The sequence below is a fragment of the Theobroma cacao genome, chromosome 9, assembly GCF_000208745.1.
Source record: "Theobroma cacao cultivar B97-61/B2 chromosome 9, Criollo_cocoa_genome_V2, whole genome shotgun sequence".
NCBI lineage: Eukaryota > Viridiplantae > Streptophyta > Magnoliopsida > Malvales > Malvaceae > Theobroma > Theobroma cacao.
Genome location: NC_030858.1, coordinates 4,550,941 through 4,568,633, shown reverse-complemented (window position 1 = coordinate 4,568,633; position 17,693 = coordinate 4,550,941). Strand labels below are relative to the sequence as shown.

Here is a 17,693-nt window from a genome sequence, read left to right as displayed (position 1 = left end):
ATCTATGGCCTATATGATCTTGATGGCGATGAGTTGTTGGTGGTTCAAATGAAACCAATGGGGATATATCGTGAACAGAATTGTTGATAACTTGATTATAAGCACTGAGAAAACTCTAATTAAGCATGTGATTATTTAGTACAGGGTCAGATAGTAATGATTTACGGTACATATTCTGTACATCACTCTCTAGCTAGTTGTACAGCAATAAATCCTAAATATAGTTTTGAGATTGAAATGAGATAAGCCACTGTTAATGGACTGTAAATTTTGACAACTCAGAGATGAACATAGAAAGCTCCAAGCTGTAAAGAAAATGTTGGTAATACGATGGAAGTACCTCTTGCCGTGTACTAACAAGAATAGGTAATGCCAACATTGATAAAGGAACAGAAATTGAGAGATGAATGTCACTGCCTGAGAGCAGAAACTCTTTTTTCTCTTCTTTTCACTTGCTAGCTAGGAAGGAGAGAGAAAGAGAGAGAGAGAGTGGGGGAGGGGGGGAGAGGGCTATGGCTCCTATTCTAGGACGTATCTTCCATCTTGTCTGCTCGAAATCTCTGTCTGTAAAGCACCCCACAGTACAGACAGAGCCAAAGCACGAGCTCATGTAAAAACTGAGCAAGTTGCACTCACAAGTGGGGTCGTTTTGTCAAGCTTTTTGATTACCTTCGGTGCCCATAAAGTTCCTTCCCGCCACGGGCATCGACAGCAAACTTCCCGACCTAACCCCACCCCCCTGTCTTTGGATCGTGTAAAACACTCTCACGTACACTTTCATCAACTAGGATCATCTGTTGTTTTCCTCAACTGTTTTCAATAAAACGTTTGATTAATCGATTCCTTGGGAATTTCTCCAACAAGATTGTAGCTAGGTGACAGGTTTTAAGTTCTGATCTGTTTGTTCTATTAGCAATCTTTTATGAGCAAATATCCCCATCAAGGCTGTAGTTAGATAGAGGATTATCACGCTGTGTGATGGTCCATAGTCGACTTTTCCATTCTGAAGAAGACAGTTTGACATTATACGGTGAAAGTTGGAATAGAAAACTAGAGAAGACAAAAATGGTAACTTCAAAAGCCTTTCTCTCTCTCTCATCAATCAAAAGACTTGTAAGTTTAGCCATCAACATATCCCTCACGTCTTCTTCTTCTCGATGAATGACTTTCTTTTCATGTTTTATATATATATATATATATATACATACATTTATATATTTATACACTACTACTACTCAGTGCGGATTAACAGTGTGCGTCAACTTTTCTGAGCTCCAAAAAGAGCAATTTATGCTGTTTAATTAAGAAACAACATAATTAAGCTAAGTGCTTTTATTATTTGTACTTTTCTCATGCACGTATGGGTAGAAATGATTGCTGTACGTGAGCAATCACAGTGACATAGATTTTGGCGGTGTAAAGGGCGCAAGGAAAGAAAAGAAAGGAGTGGGGGAGTGAAGGGCTGATGGCTGATGGTGTTGTTTGGACCACGTGATCTTGTGGGCTGGCTACCATCCCCATAAAGATTTTCAGTATCTCACAATAGTCCCCGCACCCCCCCCCCCCCCTGCCTCCCGAGGCCCTACCCATGTTTTTCTGCACGGGGCCTTTTGATTTGGCTCTCACTCTCTCTCTCTCTCTCTCACTCATGACTCATGCTTGCTTGTCATTCGTCACGAAGACGCTCAATATCATCTTAGTTTGCCTGTCTCAAACCCCCCCTTTCTCTGTGTAGTATGCATCATGAAGAAGCATGACATTTGAAAACTCATTTGTGTGTTTTCCATAGCACATCTTTAAACAGCTCATCCAGAGAATCTGAATTCCCCCTTCCGCACTTTTGACAAAATTGTACTCCACCTTCATATATAGTTTTTGATTAAAATATAATTACACTGTGTTAAAGCCAATGAATTTCTTCACATTGTCATTTGCTAATGGTGGAAAAGAGATTCCGCATGAGACAAAGGCATAAGCTTATTACATGTTTTGAATTTGATGGCATCGATCCTAACTTGGCAGTCCAAGTTCAAGCAACAGTATTCATAAATTTTGGCAACACACGATAGCATTAGTGGCAACCGAAATTGAAGTCGTAGCTAGCTAGCTAGCTAGCCCTTTGGTCTTTTGAATGGTGCATATTGTTAATTCATGGTTTAGTTATAATTCCAAATTTCCAAGTTATGTGTTCATGACCCACCTTTCTTCTTCTCCTTTTCACTGTCTTCTGTTAGGTATAAAAACCTAACTGTCACTGTTTTGGCATGTGGGGATGGCATGCTTAGTTGTTTTCATGATAGTTTCTTGTTGTTATAATATCACTTAAAAACAACTCCAATGGACATTCTTGGTACATTTGGTTTGTCATTTTTTTTGTTCCGATTAGCAAGGCATTTAATATATTTTAGACTTGCATGTTGCACATGAGTCTTAAAGATTTCATTCCTAATAATATAGTATTAACAGGATTTATGAATGTTGAAGGGTCTGCTATCTGATAGGTCTTCGTACCTGTAAGATCTTTAGGTCAAAGATTGTCCTTTGAATGAAATGTTTTTTGTTAGTCTAATACTTGAATTCCAACCGAATCTAGGACCTAAGTATATAAATTTTTTCGCGATTTCTTGCATTACAATATCAATATATGCCTCAACACGACTCACTAACTTTTTCTCTTTTCTTCACTTAAAAAAACAGAAGATGAAGAATATACAATTCTCCTGATTCATTCCTTCCATGATAAATTAATTTGTTGCTAGCACGGCAATGATACATGGGAAAGGGTCAAATTTTCTTGGTGTTCAATTCAATTTTTCCCTTTGGCATTCTTCCGTGTGCATGGCATGATATTGTTGTCTACCTCTATCTTGCATGCAAGTTGATTTAGATTTCTTTAAATAGACATTAATTAATTAATTCTCTAACTCTCTTGAAAGTTTGGTACAACATTCAACATAGAGATTTGGGTAATTAAAGCATACTTTGGGATCAAAACAAGTGAAATTTATGCTACTGGTTTCGGGGATTCATTCAATTTAGACTGGACAGTGAGTTAATTAATGAGACAACTAAGGCTGGGTTGGGTTAATTATATGGTCCCAAATTGACTTTATTCGATTTACATGTAGCCTAAGATACATACAAACCAAATCTTCTAAAGAAGAAAAATCTGGCTGATGTCTCCACCACTCTTCATTTCTCATGAAAACTCACCCGTCTGAATCATCGAAACACCCAACGCCTTGATTCGTAAGAGTTCTTCCAAACCCCAAAAGAGAGAAAAAAAAAATCTTAAAGATCCTCTTGATGATTACCTAATTTTGACCAACCCGCACGTTAAAATTGGAAAAGAAATACTTTTACAATGATCGAAAAATAGGAAGGGAACGTTTGGTACGAGCCCAATTGACCCAGCTTGACTAATATTGACCACAAGATCATGATCCGACGGTCGAAATTAACTGGGTTTGGCCCATATGAAATAGGCCCACAAGTCATGAAAATCTGTGGGTGGCTATGGCTTTGGAATCTTTGATGATTACATCGTACAAAGACACACTAAACATGTATTAGATGAATTATTATATTCGCATGATACGAGTAAATCATGCAATGGATCCCAGGGCTCTTGTCCTTGAAATTTCGATTACATTGAAAAAGTAGTACACTAGTAATTAACCATAACACTACGGCGTCGTTTCTTCACCAACCGAGATGTTTTTCCTATACTCCATCGTTTTCATGCAAAATTTCCACGACCCTGTGTATATATATGTTCCCCTCCCGTCTTCTTCCTTTCACCATCCCTATAACACAACTCAAACCATAAAAGCTAAGAGAGAAAACTTCTCTTTTCCTCTTCTTAACCCCTTTTGCTTTCCCTTTCTTTGTTTATTTTCGCTGCTTGAATTTCATTCACCAGAAAGAAATGGCTGTGGATTTTCCAATCACAACATATTTCACGGCTATTTTCATTATAAGCCGTTTGATGTCCATCATAGGGATATCGAAGCCCTGGAATATTTCACCTAAGTTCCTAACCCTTGAAATTGCAGGCAAGCTCTCCGTTGATCCTTCAGCCATTGAATCAGCCTCTCAAGATTTTGGTCACATTGTGAAAGCCATTCCTGAAGCAGTTCTTTACCCTTCATCCGCTGAAGACATTGCAACCCTTGTAAAACTCAGCTACAACAGTTTGGTTCCCTTCAGCATAGCAGCCAAAGGGCACGGGCATTCTGTCAGGGGCCAAGCCATGGCAAACAACGGGGTGGTGGTGGACATGGCATCTATGAAGAAGCATCGAAACGGAAGCGGAATCCGAATCTCGAGTGACGGGTGTTACGCAGATATTGGCGGCGAACAGCTTTGGATTGATGTGCTAAACGCCACATTGGAACGTGGACTTGCACCCGTTTCCTGGACCGATTATTTGTACCTAACCGTAGGTGGGACACTCTCCAATGCAGGAATTAGTGGGCAAACCTTTCGATATGGTCCTCAGATCAGTAATGTTTATGAAATGGATGTAATAACAGGTATGATTCTTCTGTCTCTCCTTTCCACATTTTCTTTTTCCCTCTGTTGAAAAACCCTGATCAGACAAATTAGCTGGTGGTTGATCATTATACATTTAAATGTAGTCCTTCTCACATATATTTAATTATTTCTGGAAACGTACTCGTCCAGGGTCCCACGGGTAGGAAGCCATGGACGAAAGTTCACACGGCGCTCAGCATCCCTTATCCACAGCCGTTTCATACAAATTCAAAATTTTCCAATCTGTTTACAATAATGTATGATGTCACTGTAAATAATTTGATTCCTATCATAATTATATTTCATGTGAGGACAACTCCCTGGTAGATTTAACCAAACCGTGTTTGAAGGGTCAGATTGTTAGTTTTTCTCCCCTTCCAATTATTTTATGTTTTAGTGTACCGCATTACAACCAAAAAAATGCTAACATTATACTACTATATTAGAAGTTTTATGGTCTACATATTTTAAATACTATATGTGCTTGCATGCATGCAGTTGTTTAGAGCGTTTGGGTTTACTTACGAGCTGGGTCTCTGCCTCTTCAATTTCAGGAACAGCTGATTTTCATACTTGCTCCCCAGAGAAGAATTCAGAGCTCTTTTATGCTGTTCTGGGAGGTTTAGGCCAGTTTGGAATAATAACCAGGGCAAGAATTCCACTTGAGCCAGCCCCAAAAAGGGTAAATATTACATGGGAACATGCTTATTAGCCCCACTCATAGGAGCCATTCTTTTCCTTTGCTTTATGTTCAATCTCTCTCAATTAATTTTAATTTGAGACCCTGATGATTCTGTTCACAGGTTAAGTGGGTACGAATGTTGTACAATGATTTCTCTGCTTTTACTAGAGACCAAGAGCTTTTGATCTCGATAAATGGAAGGAAAGACAATAATGCACTAGATTATTTGGAAGGTTCACTCATGATGGATCAGGGTTCTCCTGACAACTGGAGATCCTCCTTTTTCCCACCCGCAGATCACCCCAAAATAATGTCCTTGATAACCGAACATCGCATCATCTACTGTCTTGAAGTTGTCAAGCATTATGATGATCAAACCAAAAGCACAGTGGACAAGGTAAATGATCGCGTTTATCATTCTTACAAAAGGTATATGATCATGAATACTATAATGTTTTTGCTGAATATAATAGGGTAATAATTTGCCTATGGATTTTTCCTTTTTAGGAGTTGCAACAGCTTTTGAAAGGTTTGAGCTACACGCCGGGACTTATGTTCGAAAAAGATGTCCTCTATGCAGAATTCTTGAATAGAGTCCGAAGTGGAGAGCTGAAGCTTAAGTCACAAGGATTATGGGATGTTCCCCATCCATGGTTGAATCTTTTTATACCCAAATCTCAGATAGCAGATTTTAATGATGGTGTCTTCAAGGGCATCGTCCTTGAACGAAGCATTACTACAGGACCTGTCCTCCTTTATCCCATGAACAGAAAAAAGTAAGTGTTTTTAATTAAAATTTTATATTATTTTTTCACATACTTTGATTTTTGTACTGAACCAAAAGCTTTGATACTTTAAATAATAATTTGATGTTGAATGATGGCAGATGGGATGATAGGATGTCAGCTGTAATACCAGATGAAGAGATTTTCTACACGGTAGGAATCTTGCATTCAAGTGGGTTTGATGATTGGGAAGCTTTTGATGATCAAAATAAGGAAATAATGCAGTTCTGTGATAAGGCTGGTATTGGGGTTAAGCAGTATCTTCCTCATTACACCGCCAAGGAAGAATGGATTCAACACTTCGGCTCAAAATGGAAGACTTTCCAACAGAGTAAACATCAGTTTGATCCCAAAATGATATTGTCACCAGGACAAAGGATTTTCAACAACAATTAAGTCCTAGTATCTTTTTAGGTTTTTGTGCTTTTAGGGTTATTAGTAGTACAAATAATATCTTCCTTTCCTGGAGGGGGAAAGTTAGTGTATAACTCTATGAGTTATGGTATATATTTTTCCCACAAGTTAACAAAATTAATATGTAGATTAAGGGTAGAATATTCTCTTCGCCTCTTTTTTATTTGTTTCCCTCTATAATCTTGCCATAAAAACTTACAATCAATCTCCTTTATATAATGAATAATGCAAAAATTAGATAACAAAGATTAATCCTAAAATTCACACATACATTTCATGTACATGCACTTATATAAATTAATGAGAGAATCCTATAACCGGAACCTCCTCTCATATTTTTAATATAGTCCTTAACCTCATCTATTCTTATTAAACTGAGAACCTTTTCAATATTTAAATTGGTGTAAGAATATTGGACTATTCCATTTATAACTATGCCTGCAACATGGTCCAATTGATATTCTCCTTACCAAAATTTGGACTGATCAGAAGGTTGGTACACATTACATGCACTGGTTAGTTTGTGTATAATCCATGTTAATTATCCAATCCTTACAAGAATGAAAAGAATTCCATAATTAAAGGAAAAGAATTCAGCTCAAACTACACCATGTAAAAGAATAGTATGAAATGCTTAAAGAAGTTTAGGAACATCTCCTGACCAAAAAAGAAAGAAAGAATATTAAAAGACTATGATTAATTGGTGTGGTAGGCAACATTGCCTCCGATGGTGAAGGCAGATCAATTAACACTACACTACCACTATACTATAATCATGGCAGCTAAAAACAATGGCATAGACAAGAGTAAAATTAGCTTGTATAAGGTTTCAAATCCCCTTTTCACTTGATTAAAAAATTACTAGTAATCAATATCCATGATGAAAGGAAAGGGGCCATGATCTCTTTAGGGCCTGCTGCTAGCTATAGCCGCAAGAATCACATAAAGAAATGCCCCTTTTTTAATTTTTATCAACCTTAGCTTATTATAATGTTTCAGAATGTTGGCAACTCTTAATACATATTGCTCAAAACCAGGAGACATGAAGCAATCTGGCTGCTCCCACCCCATCATTTTTTGACTTTTTCCCATAAAAGCTTGTCGGTGTTTTTATCCCTTTGTTTACAGCCTAAATTCCAGCACTATTAATTAGTGTTTTGTAATTAACTGTTAACATCTTTTGCAAAAGAAAAGAAAGATGATGTGAGAAAGCATACTACTGTTAAAATACTCTTTTTGAGTTGAAAATCCACACGTTTTCTCAATGCAAAGGTTATTTTCCTTTTGAGCAAACTTTGTTTCTTCAGGGACTATAGCATAGCGAAGGATGAGGAAAACAACAGTTCCTCCATATATTCGTCTTCATTGCCAGCAGACGTACCCACGTGTGGTTTTTCTTCTTAAATGGACGTCCATGTTCATATCTAACCCACTTTGCTCTCTTCCTTCCTCCCAGTTTCCTACTCATGCCCAGTCAAAATTTCTTCCGAGTAATTATGAATATTAAGATTTGATTTCGACGCCTTAAAGCATTCAAAGATTTTAAGCTGTCGGAGTAATCATGTTTTTGTTTAACAACGTATGGCCAACTATAAACATTTACCATATGCCATCTCCTGTGTTTGCAAAATCATTTTTTTATTTTTCAAACTATTTCATCTTTCAATTCAACATGTCATGACCTCTTGTCTATCTTCTTGACCGTGATTAACATGACGATTTTACTGGAGTTATTGTTTAATATATAGAATAAAAATCTGTTACGGCATTTGACATTTTTTTTTATAGTTTTTTAATCATTTTAGGTCACATGTTTACTTTCATATTTTATTGATAAAAAATTTTTTAATCTCTAAATTTTAAATTTTAAACTTTAAATTCAAATAATAAAAATAAATAATTTAACGATGCGATTAGACGTTAATGTGAAATGTTTATAAGATACTGTAAAATTATATAAAGTGAAGCTTTGGATCTCAAGGACAGATTCCGGATTTCTAAGGCCGATGAGAATTGGGGCCCGAGCATTCCTAATTCCTTGCTGCTTTTTTGGGTTCAAGCCACAAAGAATGAGCCTACGGGCCTGGCTTGACAAATAGGCTCTCCGCACCCCAAACTCTTCATAGTGGGCTTAGATTGGGCCTCCTTTATTTTCTTTTTGAAGAGCACGTTAAGGTTTGAGCATATTATCAACATTTGAGGTGGCAGGATTTAATTGGTCACTGATTAATACTAGTAAGCACGGTACCATAGAATCTCCAGCACCGTGTTCTATAAAAGATTTCAGTATTCTTCGTCACTGTGGCTTGGCCATGGAGCTCTCACCATTTCCAGTAAATCATCAAACTTTCCCAACATCTTCACGTTCTCTTTACTTTCTTCTTTTGCAGGCCCAAACGCACTGTCCAAATAATAGTTTCAGAGCTCTCAAATTCAAACCTTCTTGTTGTTCTCATCAAACAATAAAGGTTGGTGTTGAGATAACTAGGAAGAGGAAGCCCAAGCCAAGTTTTTTGGATCAAATTAAGGATAAATGGTCTCTAAAACCAATCATTTCCACAAGAGAGAAGTTTCCATGGCAAGAAAAAGAGGAATTTGAAGAAGAAGAAGTGGAAAGAAAGCAGTCTTTTGGGGGGGCCATATCTGAGTCAGATCGTGATGAGGACCCACAAGTTGAAAGGAGTGACCCAGTGAGTTCCTCTTTTCCGAGTCGGGTAATTTCTGCTCCTTGGTCTCATGGAAGCGAATTTAATGAACCCCATTTTGATTTTGTGCCTGAAATTTCCAATTTTGAGTCTAAAATAGAAGATAGTTTTGCTAGTGAGAAAACAATTGAGTTTCCAGGGGGAAACAAGGCTGAAGTTGTTGGTGGCCTAATTGATAAATCAGAATCTTTAAATGAGGAAGTTAACATAAATAAGCAAAAAATTGGATTACCAGTTGGAAAGGAGGTTGCAGCAGTTGAGGGCTTAAACGATGTAGTTTCTTCCAGAGAGAATTTCGAGGTTTCTAATAGTGATGATGAGGGTGGTTCAGTTGAAGGAGATAGCGGGAGAAGTAAGAAGAGGAGCAACACAGAGATGGTGGACAGAATGATACCGGAACATGAATTGCAGAGGCTAAGGAATGTTGCATTGAGGATGGTGGAGAGAACAAAAGTTGGAGTTGCAGGGATCACGCAGGCCTTAGTGGAGTACATTCATGAGAGATGGAAGATGGATGAGGTGGTTAAGTTGAAGTTTGAAGAGCCTCTTTCTCTTAACATGAAAAGAACACATGAGATTTTGGAGGTTAGTTTTGTACATTGTTTTGATTTTTTATGTTTCTATAAGTAGTTGCAATATTAAATCATTTCATTCTGTTTCTGTCTTTGATGATATACTTCCAGTGGATGGAGTTATTGAAAATATTATTGACTGAAACTGGAATCGTAGTTTAGAGTAGAATTCATATAGAATTGAGTCCAGCTATTTAATGTTTTGTTTATCAGAATTGAGTCTGCTAGCAATCGTGTATTAATTATCTCTATTTTTCATCAGCAAAGAACCGGGGGATTGGTTATATGGAGATCAGGCAGCTCATTGGTGTTGTACAGGGGAATGGCCTACAAACTTCATTGTGTTCAATCATATACCAGTCAGAATAAGGTTGATATGAATGTTTTGGATTGTTCAACTAATGTTGAATCTGATACCACCCAAAATATAGTAGTCAAAGAATCTGTTAGGACCATGGAGTGCTTCATGCCTTCTTCTTCAGAGTATTTAAAGGATTTATCTAAAGAAGAGCTCATGGATTTGTGTGAACTCAACCATTTGTTAGATGAATTAGGTCCACGGTATAAAGATTGGTCAGGTCGTGAACCATTGCCTGTTGATGCTGACCTGCTTCCTCCTGTTGTTCCTGGATATCAACCTCCATTCAGACGTCTTCCTTATGGGATAAGACATTGTTTAAAGGACCGTGAAATGACTACTTTCCGTAGGCTTGCAAGGACAGTGCCTCCACATTTTGCCTTAGGTAAATTAATGTATGAGATGGTCTTTGCATTGCCAGATATTTCTTTTTCGTTTTTCTCCTGTTTTTTCTTTTTCTTTTATTTAATCACCAAATCACTTTCTTCTTGAGGTGTTCTGTTTCCTGATTTTTGCAGGAAGAAACAGGGAACTGCAAGGCCTGGCAGAGGCTATTGTGAAGCTATGGGAAAGCAGTTGTATTGCAAAGATAGCCATCAAACGTGGAGTGCAAAATACACGCAATGAAAGAATGGCTGAAGAACTCAAGGTGAGAGATTACAGATATTGTTGCATCTTGAAATGTAAATTTAAATATTTATGAGGATTTAGTCAGCTTATGGAAGGAATATGAAATGAGGGATTCAAGTATTCTATAGGAGACATTTTATGGTCTCAAGATATTTTCCCATCACCTGGATATTGCTGTTTCTCTTATGAAAGGAAAAGAGAAAAATGATATGTAAACCTATTGATATCATTGTTTGTTTAGCCCCTAAATTTAGTATTTTGATATTCTCATGTATTATATAGCAGACTCCCCTCCTCCCCTTTCAGCTCATTTTTAACTCTCTTGAAATGAACTTGTTGATGGAAGTTTTCTGCTTGGTGAGAAACATACATTCAGTTATGTATTATATGGTATGCTAATGAGGCATATCATTTCAAATTTGAAGCAAATGCACGTTTATGACTATGTTCAAAATTTTGCTAAATTTTTTGTGTTAGATCATGGAAACAGGTATTTCGATGTTTGAGCAGAATAAGGATGGATTTGAATACTATAAACCATTGCTTTTGGCTTGATTTTACTAATCTTTGAGATTAGTTTTTTTACACACCAAATTCAAGCTCAGGCTACCTTATTACTTATTCTATCAAGCTTTTGGACAATTGCCTTTTTTTTCTCTATTCTTTTGGTGCTCTAATCTGTTGCTTCATAGAAGCTTATTGCTTATTGCATATGCATTTTGCCTATGCAGCAATTGACAGGGGGGACACTGCTTTCCAGAAACAAGGAATTTATTGTCTTTTACAGGGGTAATGACTTCTTGCCACCTGTTGTAACAAAGACATTGAAAGAGAGGCAAAAATCAAGAAATCTTCAACAAGAGGAGGAAGAGAAAGCACGAGAGAGGGTCCTGGCCTTGGTTGGATCTAATGCCAAAGCTTCTAAACTTCCTTTGGTTGCCGGCACCCTTGCAGAAACCACTGCTGCAACGTCTCGCTGGGGGCACCAACCAAGTATTGAAGAGGTGGAGGAAATGAAGAAAAACTCAGCTTTGACTCAACAGGCTTCACTAGTCAGATATCTTGAGAAGAAACTAGCTCTTGTAAGTTACAGATACAGTAACTAAGAAACTATAAAAATATTCTCAAACATTTGATAACCCTGACACTCTTTCTGATTTATGCTGTGTTTCTAATTTTATGGTCCTAGGCTATAGGGAAGTTGAGAAAGGCCAATAAGGCTTTGGCTAAAGTGCAGCAGCATCTGGAACCAGCAGATCTCCCAACTGATTTGGAAACTTTGAGTGATGAGGAAAGAATTTTATTTCGTAAGATTGGTCTGAGTATGAAACCCTACTTGCTTTTGGGTAAGAATGAGTACTTTGCTTCTGCTTATTGCTTCTGACAGGACAAGTCAAATATTTATGTGGTTTTTCTGTTTTAGGAAGACGAGGTGTTTATGATGGGACAATAGAAAACATGCACCTGCATTGGAAATATCGTGAATTGGTAAAGATAATTGTCAAAGGAGAAAATTTTGCACAAGTCAAGCACATTGCAATTTCATTGGAGGCTGAGAGTGGTGGGTTGCTAGTATCTTTAGATAAAACTACCAAAGGCTATGCAATTATTATCTATCGAGGGAAAAACTACATGCGTCCTTGTGTATTGAGGCCCAAGAATTTGTTGACAAGAAGACAGGCATTAGCTCGGTCAGTTGAACTTCAGAGACGTGAGGTAACATAGTAATAAAACTCTTGATCCTTTTTATGATTCTTCTCCAACTAAAATATAATGTTTTTGCTTCTACCTAATTTGTTTCCTGCATTTTCTAGGCACTGAAGCATCACATCTTGGACTTACAGGAAAAAATTGAGTTAATGAAATCAGAACTGGTATTCTTTTCATTTTAGATATATATAATTTCATAGTGATATTAGCAAGAGGTGGCTTGCTGAAGATTTTTATCTCAACAATGAGTTTTTTAATTCAGGAAGAAATGAAAACTGGGAAGGAGATTGATGTAGACAAAACTTCATACTCAAGGTTGAATAAAGCTCCACTTTTTGATGAGGATATTGAAGAGGTAAATGAACTCCCAAACTTTTATAACTCTCTAGGTCAAGTGTATGTGCTGGAAATAGACATGCAATTCAATTTCTTCCACCTTGGTATGAGAGTTATACCCTTTAGAAGTTACAATCTTCCTTTTGGCCACATTTCCTAATACTCAGAGTGCTTACTCTTCAGCTATTTACATCTCTCAATAGTCATTAATAATCTATAATTTTTTTTTTTTAATTGTGAGACCTCACATCTCACATTTGATGTGAATGTGATTGTTAAGATTTATATAACAATCCAAGTCCCTCACTACTAACAACTTGAGCTTGAGCTTTTGAGGATCACGTGGTTTAGGCTAGAAAAGTTGTTAGGCTAGTGTTTGAACTTGAGTTGTTACAAATGGTACTAGAGCTTGTACTAGTACGATGTGGGTTTTCACATTGCTCTGATGGAGTTCTTCGTCCTGTGGATGATTTGTGATCTTGATGAGGACATCAAGGATTTGAACTGACTACTATGAGGTTAAGTCTCAGTTCCTTCCGCGGTCTGATATGGGAACCTGTCACTTATGTTTCTAGTTCTCGTGCTAGGATGGTATGTTCCCTTTGTACTGCTATTGATAGCAAACGTATTTTTGGTTGAATCAGGGCGAATGGGAAGAGGAGTATCTAGAAACGTATGACAGTAGCGAGGACGATGGTCATGAGCAAAAGGAGCTTATGTGAGTTTAATAGTTCGTCCACCCGATTGGAGTGCGAAGTACCAGCCACAGCAGATGTTTAAAAGGAAAGACAAATAATTTAACATTCCAGCCAGTGGGCAAGGGAAAGGTCATCTAGCAATGGAGATCATAGAATAGTGACATTATTTGGCAAATGTCCTTTAAAGCAGCCAGTGTTAGGCTAGGATTCACGGGCAAATTTTAGAAGCTTGTAGGTGCTTTCGCTTAAGCCGTAAATATGATAATGTAGCAAAAGTTTTCTTCCCATCTTCTGTATTCTTAATAGGTTTGAAGCAATCTGATATTTCTGTGAACTTGCCTTATTACCAGCTTGCAACCATGGAAATGGTTGTGAAAAAATAACAAATAAAAGAATATACATTGCCACATGTTCGAAGACCGAATATAAAAGACTTACGAAACTAACTTGGAAGACTCACGCTTTCATGAAACTTAATCAAATTATTAAGAGTGGTCAAGTCCTTGTAATATTTCCCTAGTCAACTGAGATCAATTACAGCTGCAGGGCTTACAATGCTGGAACATTCCATCAGTGACCTGTATTGCGCTTTTATTGTGAGAAGAAAAGTTTAAATGCTCAACATCAAAGTTGAAATGAAAAGCTTATCCATTGATCACATAAACTGCCTACTACGGGGCAACCTTGTCTTGCTCTAAGACTGTCTTTATAAAGTTCACAACAACGGATGCCAACTCAGTTTGATGTGAGGTGTATCCATGATTGGCTCCTTCCACGATGTGTAACTTGTGATTAGGTATGATCTTGGCAAACTCCAATGCATCCTCAATGGGAATTATCTCATCAGCAGATCCATGGACTGTCAAGACCCTGTAAATAAGATTGGTGAATAAAAGTATATATAAGCATATATTAGTGAATTAACTATCATTTTACAATGACATCTACAGCTATATCAATGAATTAATGGACAAACAGTGATTTCGAAAGAGCAGTAATAGGCTCCGGATTCAGAGTTTTACCGACATTCTTTGTCAATCTTAAGGCAAGCTTCATGCATATCTGTTCTTAAGCGTTCCATTAAACTTTCCTCAGTCACACGGTATTCAACACCTCCTACACACATAAAATGTAATTCAACCATGATATGTTGCCAATTGAGCATACAAAAAAAGATTGAACAAGAGTGATTCAGCAAGCGAGTAACCAAGCAATATATATGGGGCTGAGAGAGAGAGAGAGAGAGAGAGAGGTGAGGTGGGGTAGGTGGGAAAAATATATGCCTAGTTTGATTTTGATAGGGTAGTACATCTTACGCTTTCCACATTTTACAAGCAATGTTTTTATTTCCAGGAAACATTAAAGAATTGTTTGCATTTCTAACACAATTTCTATGTTTCTTTTCTCTCAAATACCGAATGCTAGTAGAGCACTTTAAGCAGCTGTCTTCATCACTGATTATGTGGCCACATTCCCTATCTGGATTCTTTAGAGTAACGTTTAACTGAATGGAAAGTCCAATAGGAAGGGCTATTGATTTTCTCAACCCAACAAACAACAAATACACCCTCACAGACATGAACAAAACAGAAGTGAGGAACGTATACATGTCATGGAAGCAATATAGAACATTACCTGTCTTATTCTTAACATCAATATATCCATCCTTCTTAATTATTTGCATAAAGTCCTCTCCCAAGCGTTCAGCAATGCCTCTATTCAAATCATAACGGCCAGAAACATTGACAAGTATATGGATATCTCGATATTTAGAAGCATAGAGAAGCACCATATTACCTCCTGCATTTACATTATTTTAGTGGCACAACATTTGCAGGGTAATATTCATATGAAAACTGACTAGCCATTATCACATTAAAGTAAATGGATTAGTCAAATTACAGCTGAAAAAATCTAATTGACAAACTGAACACTTAAGCCTCACTAACTCAAAATGAAAAGAAAATGTAGTCTAAATGTTAGCTTGGCTACATATTCCTTCCTTATATTAATGATCAAAACATTATAAGCAAAAGATATTGCTAAGATCCAACAGACAGTAGATCTGAAATTAACTCATTGTCTCGAATGTGATAGAAGATATAATCTTCATCAACTTGGTTCCCCTTCAAAAACTCACATACAACTTCTACTGCATAGTGTAAAATCATTTTCTATTTTCACTAGTTTGTAAAATTTCATGTATGAACACTTAGGATACTCACCTTTGCTATGCCCAACAATCGCACTTACCACACGATTTTCCCCAGAAAAGTGTTGAATTACAGCATGTAAATCATCAGCTTCTCGGGAATAGTTACCATACTGAAATGATCCTTCACTCTCTCTGAAAAATGTAATGATAAAAATAAATAGCCCACAACTCACGAAATTGACATGGAGAAGTAAGAACTACACCATATAACACATGTTGTCTATGCAACAGAAACCAGCTCAGAAAATCTCTACTACTCACCCATTTCCAGCAAAGTCAAAACGAAAGACACTGATTCCTTCTTTCTCTAAAGCAGCAGCAAGGTTCACCATAGTATTGTAGTCCTGAAGTAGAATTAACCCTAGTGAGATTCCATAAATTATTACTATTTCTACATGAGCAGACATTTACAGTCAATATATTTGTTATTTAAAGCAAGGCAAAGGAGATGAAAGGACCCAACTTCATAACTACCAACCTTTCTGGATCTAAAACCATGGCATAAGATAACAATCTCTTTAGACCCAGTTTCATGCAACAATCCCACCAGCTTTTCTCCATGCTTGCTCGGAATTATCACTCTCTGCTGCTCAATCACTAAAATATAAAAAAGGGTCAATTTTTTTATCCAAAATTGTTACATTAAAAACTGGAATCATAAAATTACAAATCAAATGACTATTTAATTTGGGACCTGGGTCTTGGGCAGAGTGAGAGTGAGCCATCCTCAACCTCAAGGTTGTTGACTTTGCTTTGGAGATGCGATTGGCGGATGAGATGAAGGAGAGCTGTCGACAAGGAGACGTGGTATAAATTGATAAATTTAAGAGAAATGAATGAAAATTATAAGCAACAGTTTCCATATCTGAGTACCTCTCCCTCTTTCTTGCACTATAACGAAAAAATGCAAGACCGCAAATGGGAGTAAGCAAGAGTGCTTATTACTTATCACTTATCGGTAAAACAGGATCGCAGAGAATAAACAGTAAGTACCAGATTGGCAACGCTTTATACAGTACTGCTCCTCCGTGTAGCTTTCTTTCGTTTTTTTTTTTTTTTTAATTTACCTTAACTGATTATCTTAAAAATTTAAGCCCTTAAAAAAAGGATTCAACTATTTATTTATAGCTTATTGAAACCTAAAAGCATTTCAGACATTTAGCTAGCTCAACCTTTTGTTGAACACATGGTTCAATTACATTGGCGAGCCAACTTTCTCATTGCTTAGTTGACCTCTTCAGTTATGTTCCTCAGTAACCAAGAGTTACGAGGCCAAAATCAATTCCAATGATTCTGCTTAGTGTGTACAGTTATTTTTTGCCCATCTTCTATGTCTAGTGCTACACCTTGTATGCGGTTAAACATGGTCTATGAGCACTATTGGTTGGACAGAGTGGCACTCATGTTCCATGCACAATATGATTAACAAACGTGAAACCAGGACTAATTGCAGGGTATTCCATAATGGGGAAAACCACATGAATCAACCCCATCTAGCACCTGCACTATTTGGCGGTTATCGTGTTGTTGGCCTCATCCCATGTCTTTCTCAAGAGTGCCAGATGTGGTTGGATACCGACCGGCTTTGTCCCCATCTTTAGGCCCAAAAAAATGATCTAAATACTGAGCTAGTGACATGGGCATGGAGACTTTAACCATAACAGCACATACACAGTAGCAAATACTTAAGAGATTTTTTACGTCTTAGTATTTGTTTGGTATAATTTTTTTTTCAATTTATCTATCTCATAAAAATAAAAATCAAGTCAAACATAAATTTGAAAAAATTCTTAAAAAAATAATTTTTTTAAAAAAATCAAATTTTTCAAAAAAAAAACTTCAAAAAAACTACTAAACTTTATCTTATCTTTTTTTTTAAATACAAGAAAATTTTTATTTTTGTTTAAAAAATATCTTTATCTGTTAAAAATAATTATAATATTACCCTCTTAAAAAAAAATACCCTCTACGATAATTTTAACCAAAATTATAACTTATAAAAAGAAATTTATCAAACAACTTTAATTTAATTTTAAAAACTATTATTTTTCC

The 17,693-nt window shown here is 36.7% G+C and overlaps 3 protein-coding genes across 4 annotated transcripts; 2 read left to right on the top strand and 1 right to left on the bottom strand.

Moving 5' to 3' along the window:
- Positions 3,813-6,580, top strand: LOC18588386 (cytokinin dehydrogenase 3). Its single transcript, XM_007012757.2, has 5 exons — positions 3,813-4,535; positions 5,091-5,218; positions 5,340-5,615; positions 5,726-5,994; positions 6,105-6,580. Exons 1-5 carry the CDS (start codon positions 3,929-3,931, stop codon positions 6,397-6,399), a joined length of 1,575 nt encoding a protein of 524 aa, XP_007012819.1. The 5' UTR covers positions 3,813-3,928; the 3' UTR covers positions 6,400-6,580.
- On the top strand, positions 8,692-13,769 carry LOC18588384 (CRM-domain containing factor CFM3, chloroplastic/mitochondrial). The gene is made up of 9 exons (XM_018127361.1): positions 8,692-9,707; positions 9,957-10,437; positions 10,571-10,701; positions 11,414-11,764; positions 11,872-12,028; positions 12,106-12,398; positions 12,497-12,556; positions 12,655-12,747; positions 13,373-13,769. Exons 1-9 carry the CDS (start codon positions 8,730-8,732, stop codon positions 13,448-13,450), a joined length of 2,622 nt encoding a protein of 873 aa, XP_017982850.1. The 5' UTR covers positions 8,692-8,729; the 3' UTR covers positions 13,451-13,769.
- Positions 13,889-16,703, bottom strand: LOC18588385 (uncharacterized protein YfhR). 2 transcript variants are annotated; one of them, XM_018127366.1, is made up of 8 exons: positions 16,635-16,703; positions 16,336-16,429; positions 16,120-16,238; positions 15,903-15,985; positions 15,652-15,773; positions 15,062-15,226; positions 14,449-14,542; positions 13,889-14,296 (listed from the first exon to the last, which is right to left on the bottom strand). In XM_018127366.1, exons 2-8 carry the CDS (start codon positions 16,364-16,366, stop codon positions 14,098-14,100), a joined length of 813 nt encoding a protein of 270 aa, XP_017982855.1. In that variant the 5' UTR covers positions 16,367-16,429; positions 16,635-16,703; the 3' UTR covers positions 13,889-14,097. The 2 variants fall into 2 exon arrangements, with proteins under 2 accessions (XP_017982855.1, XP_017982854.1); XM_018127365.1 differs by lacking the exon at positions 16,635-16,703 and adding an exon at positions 16,515-16,628.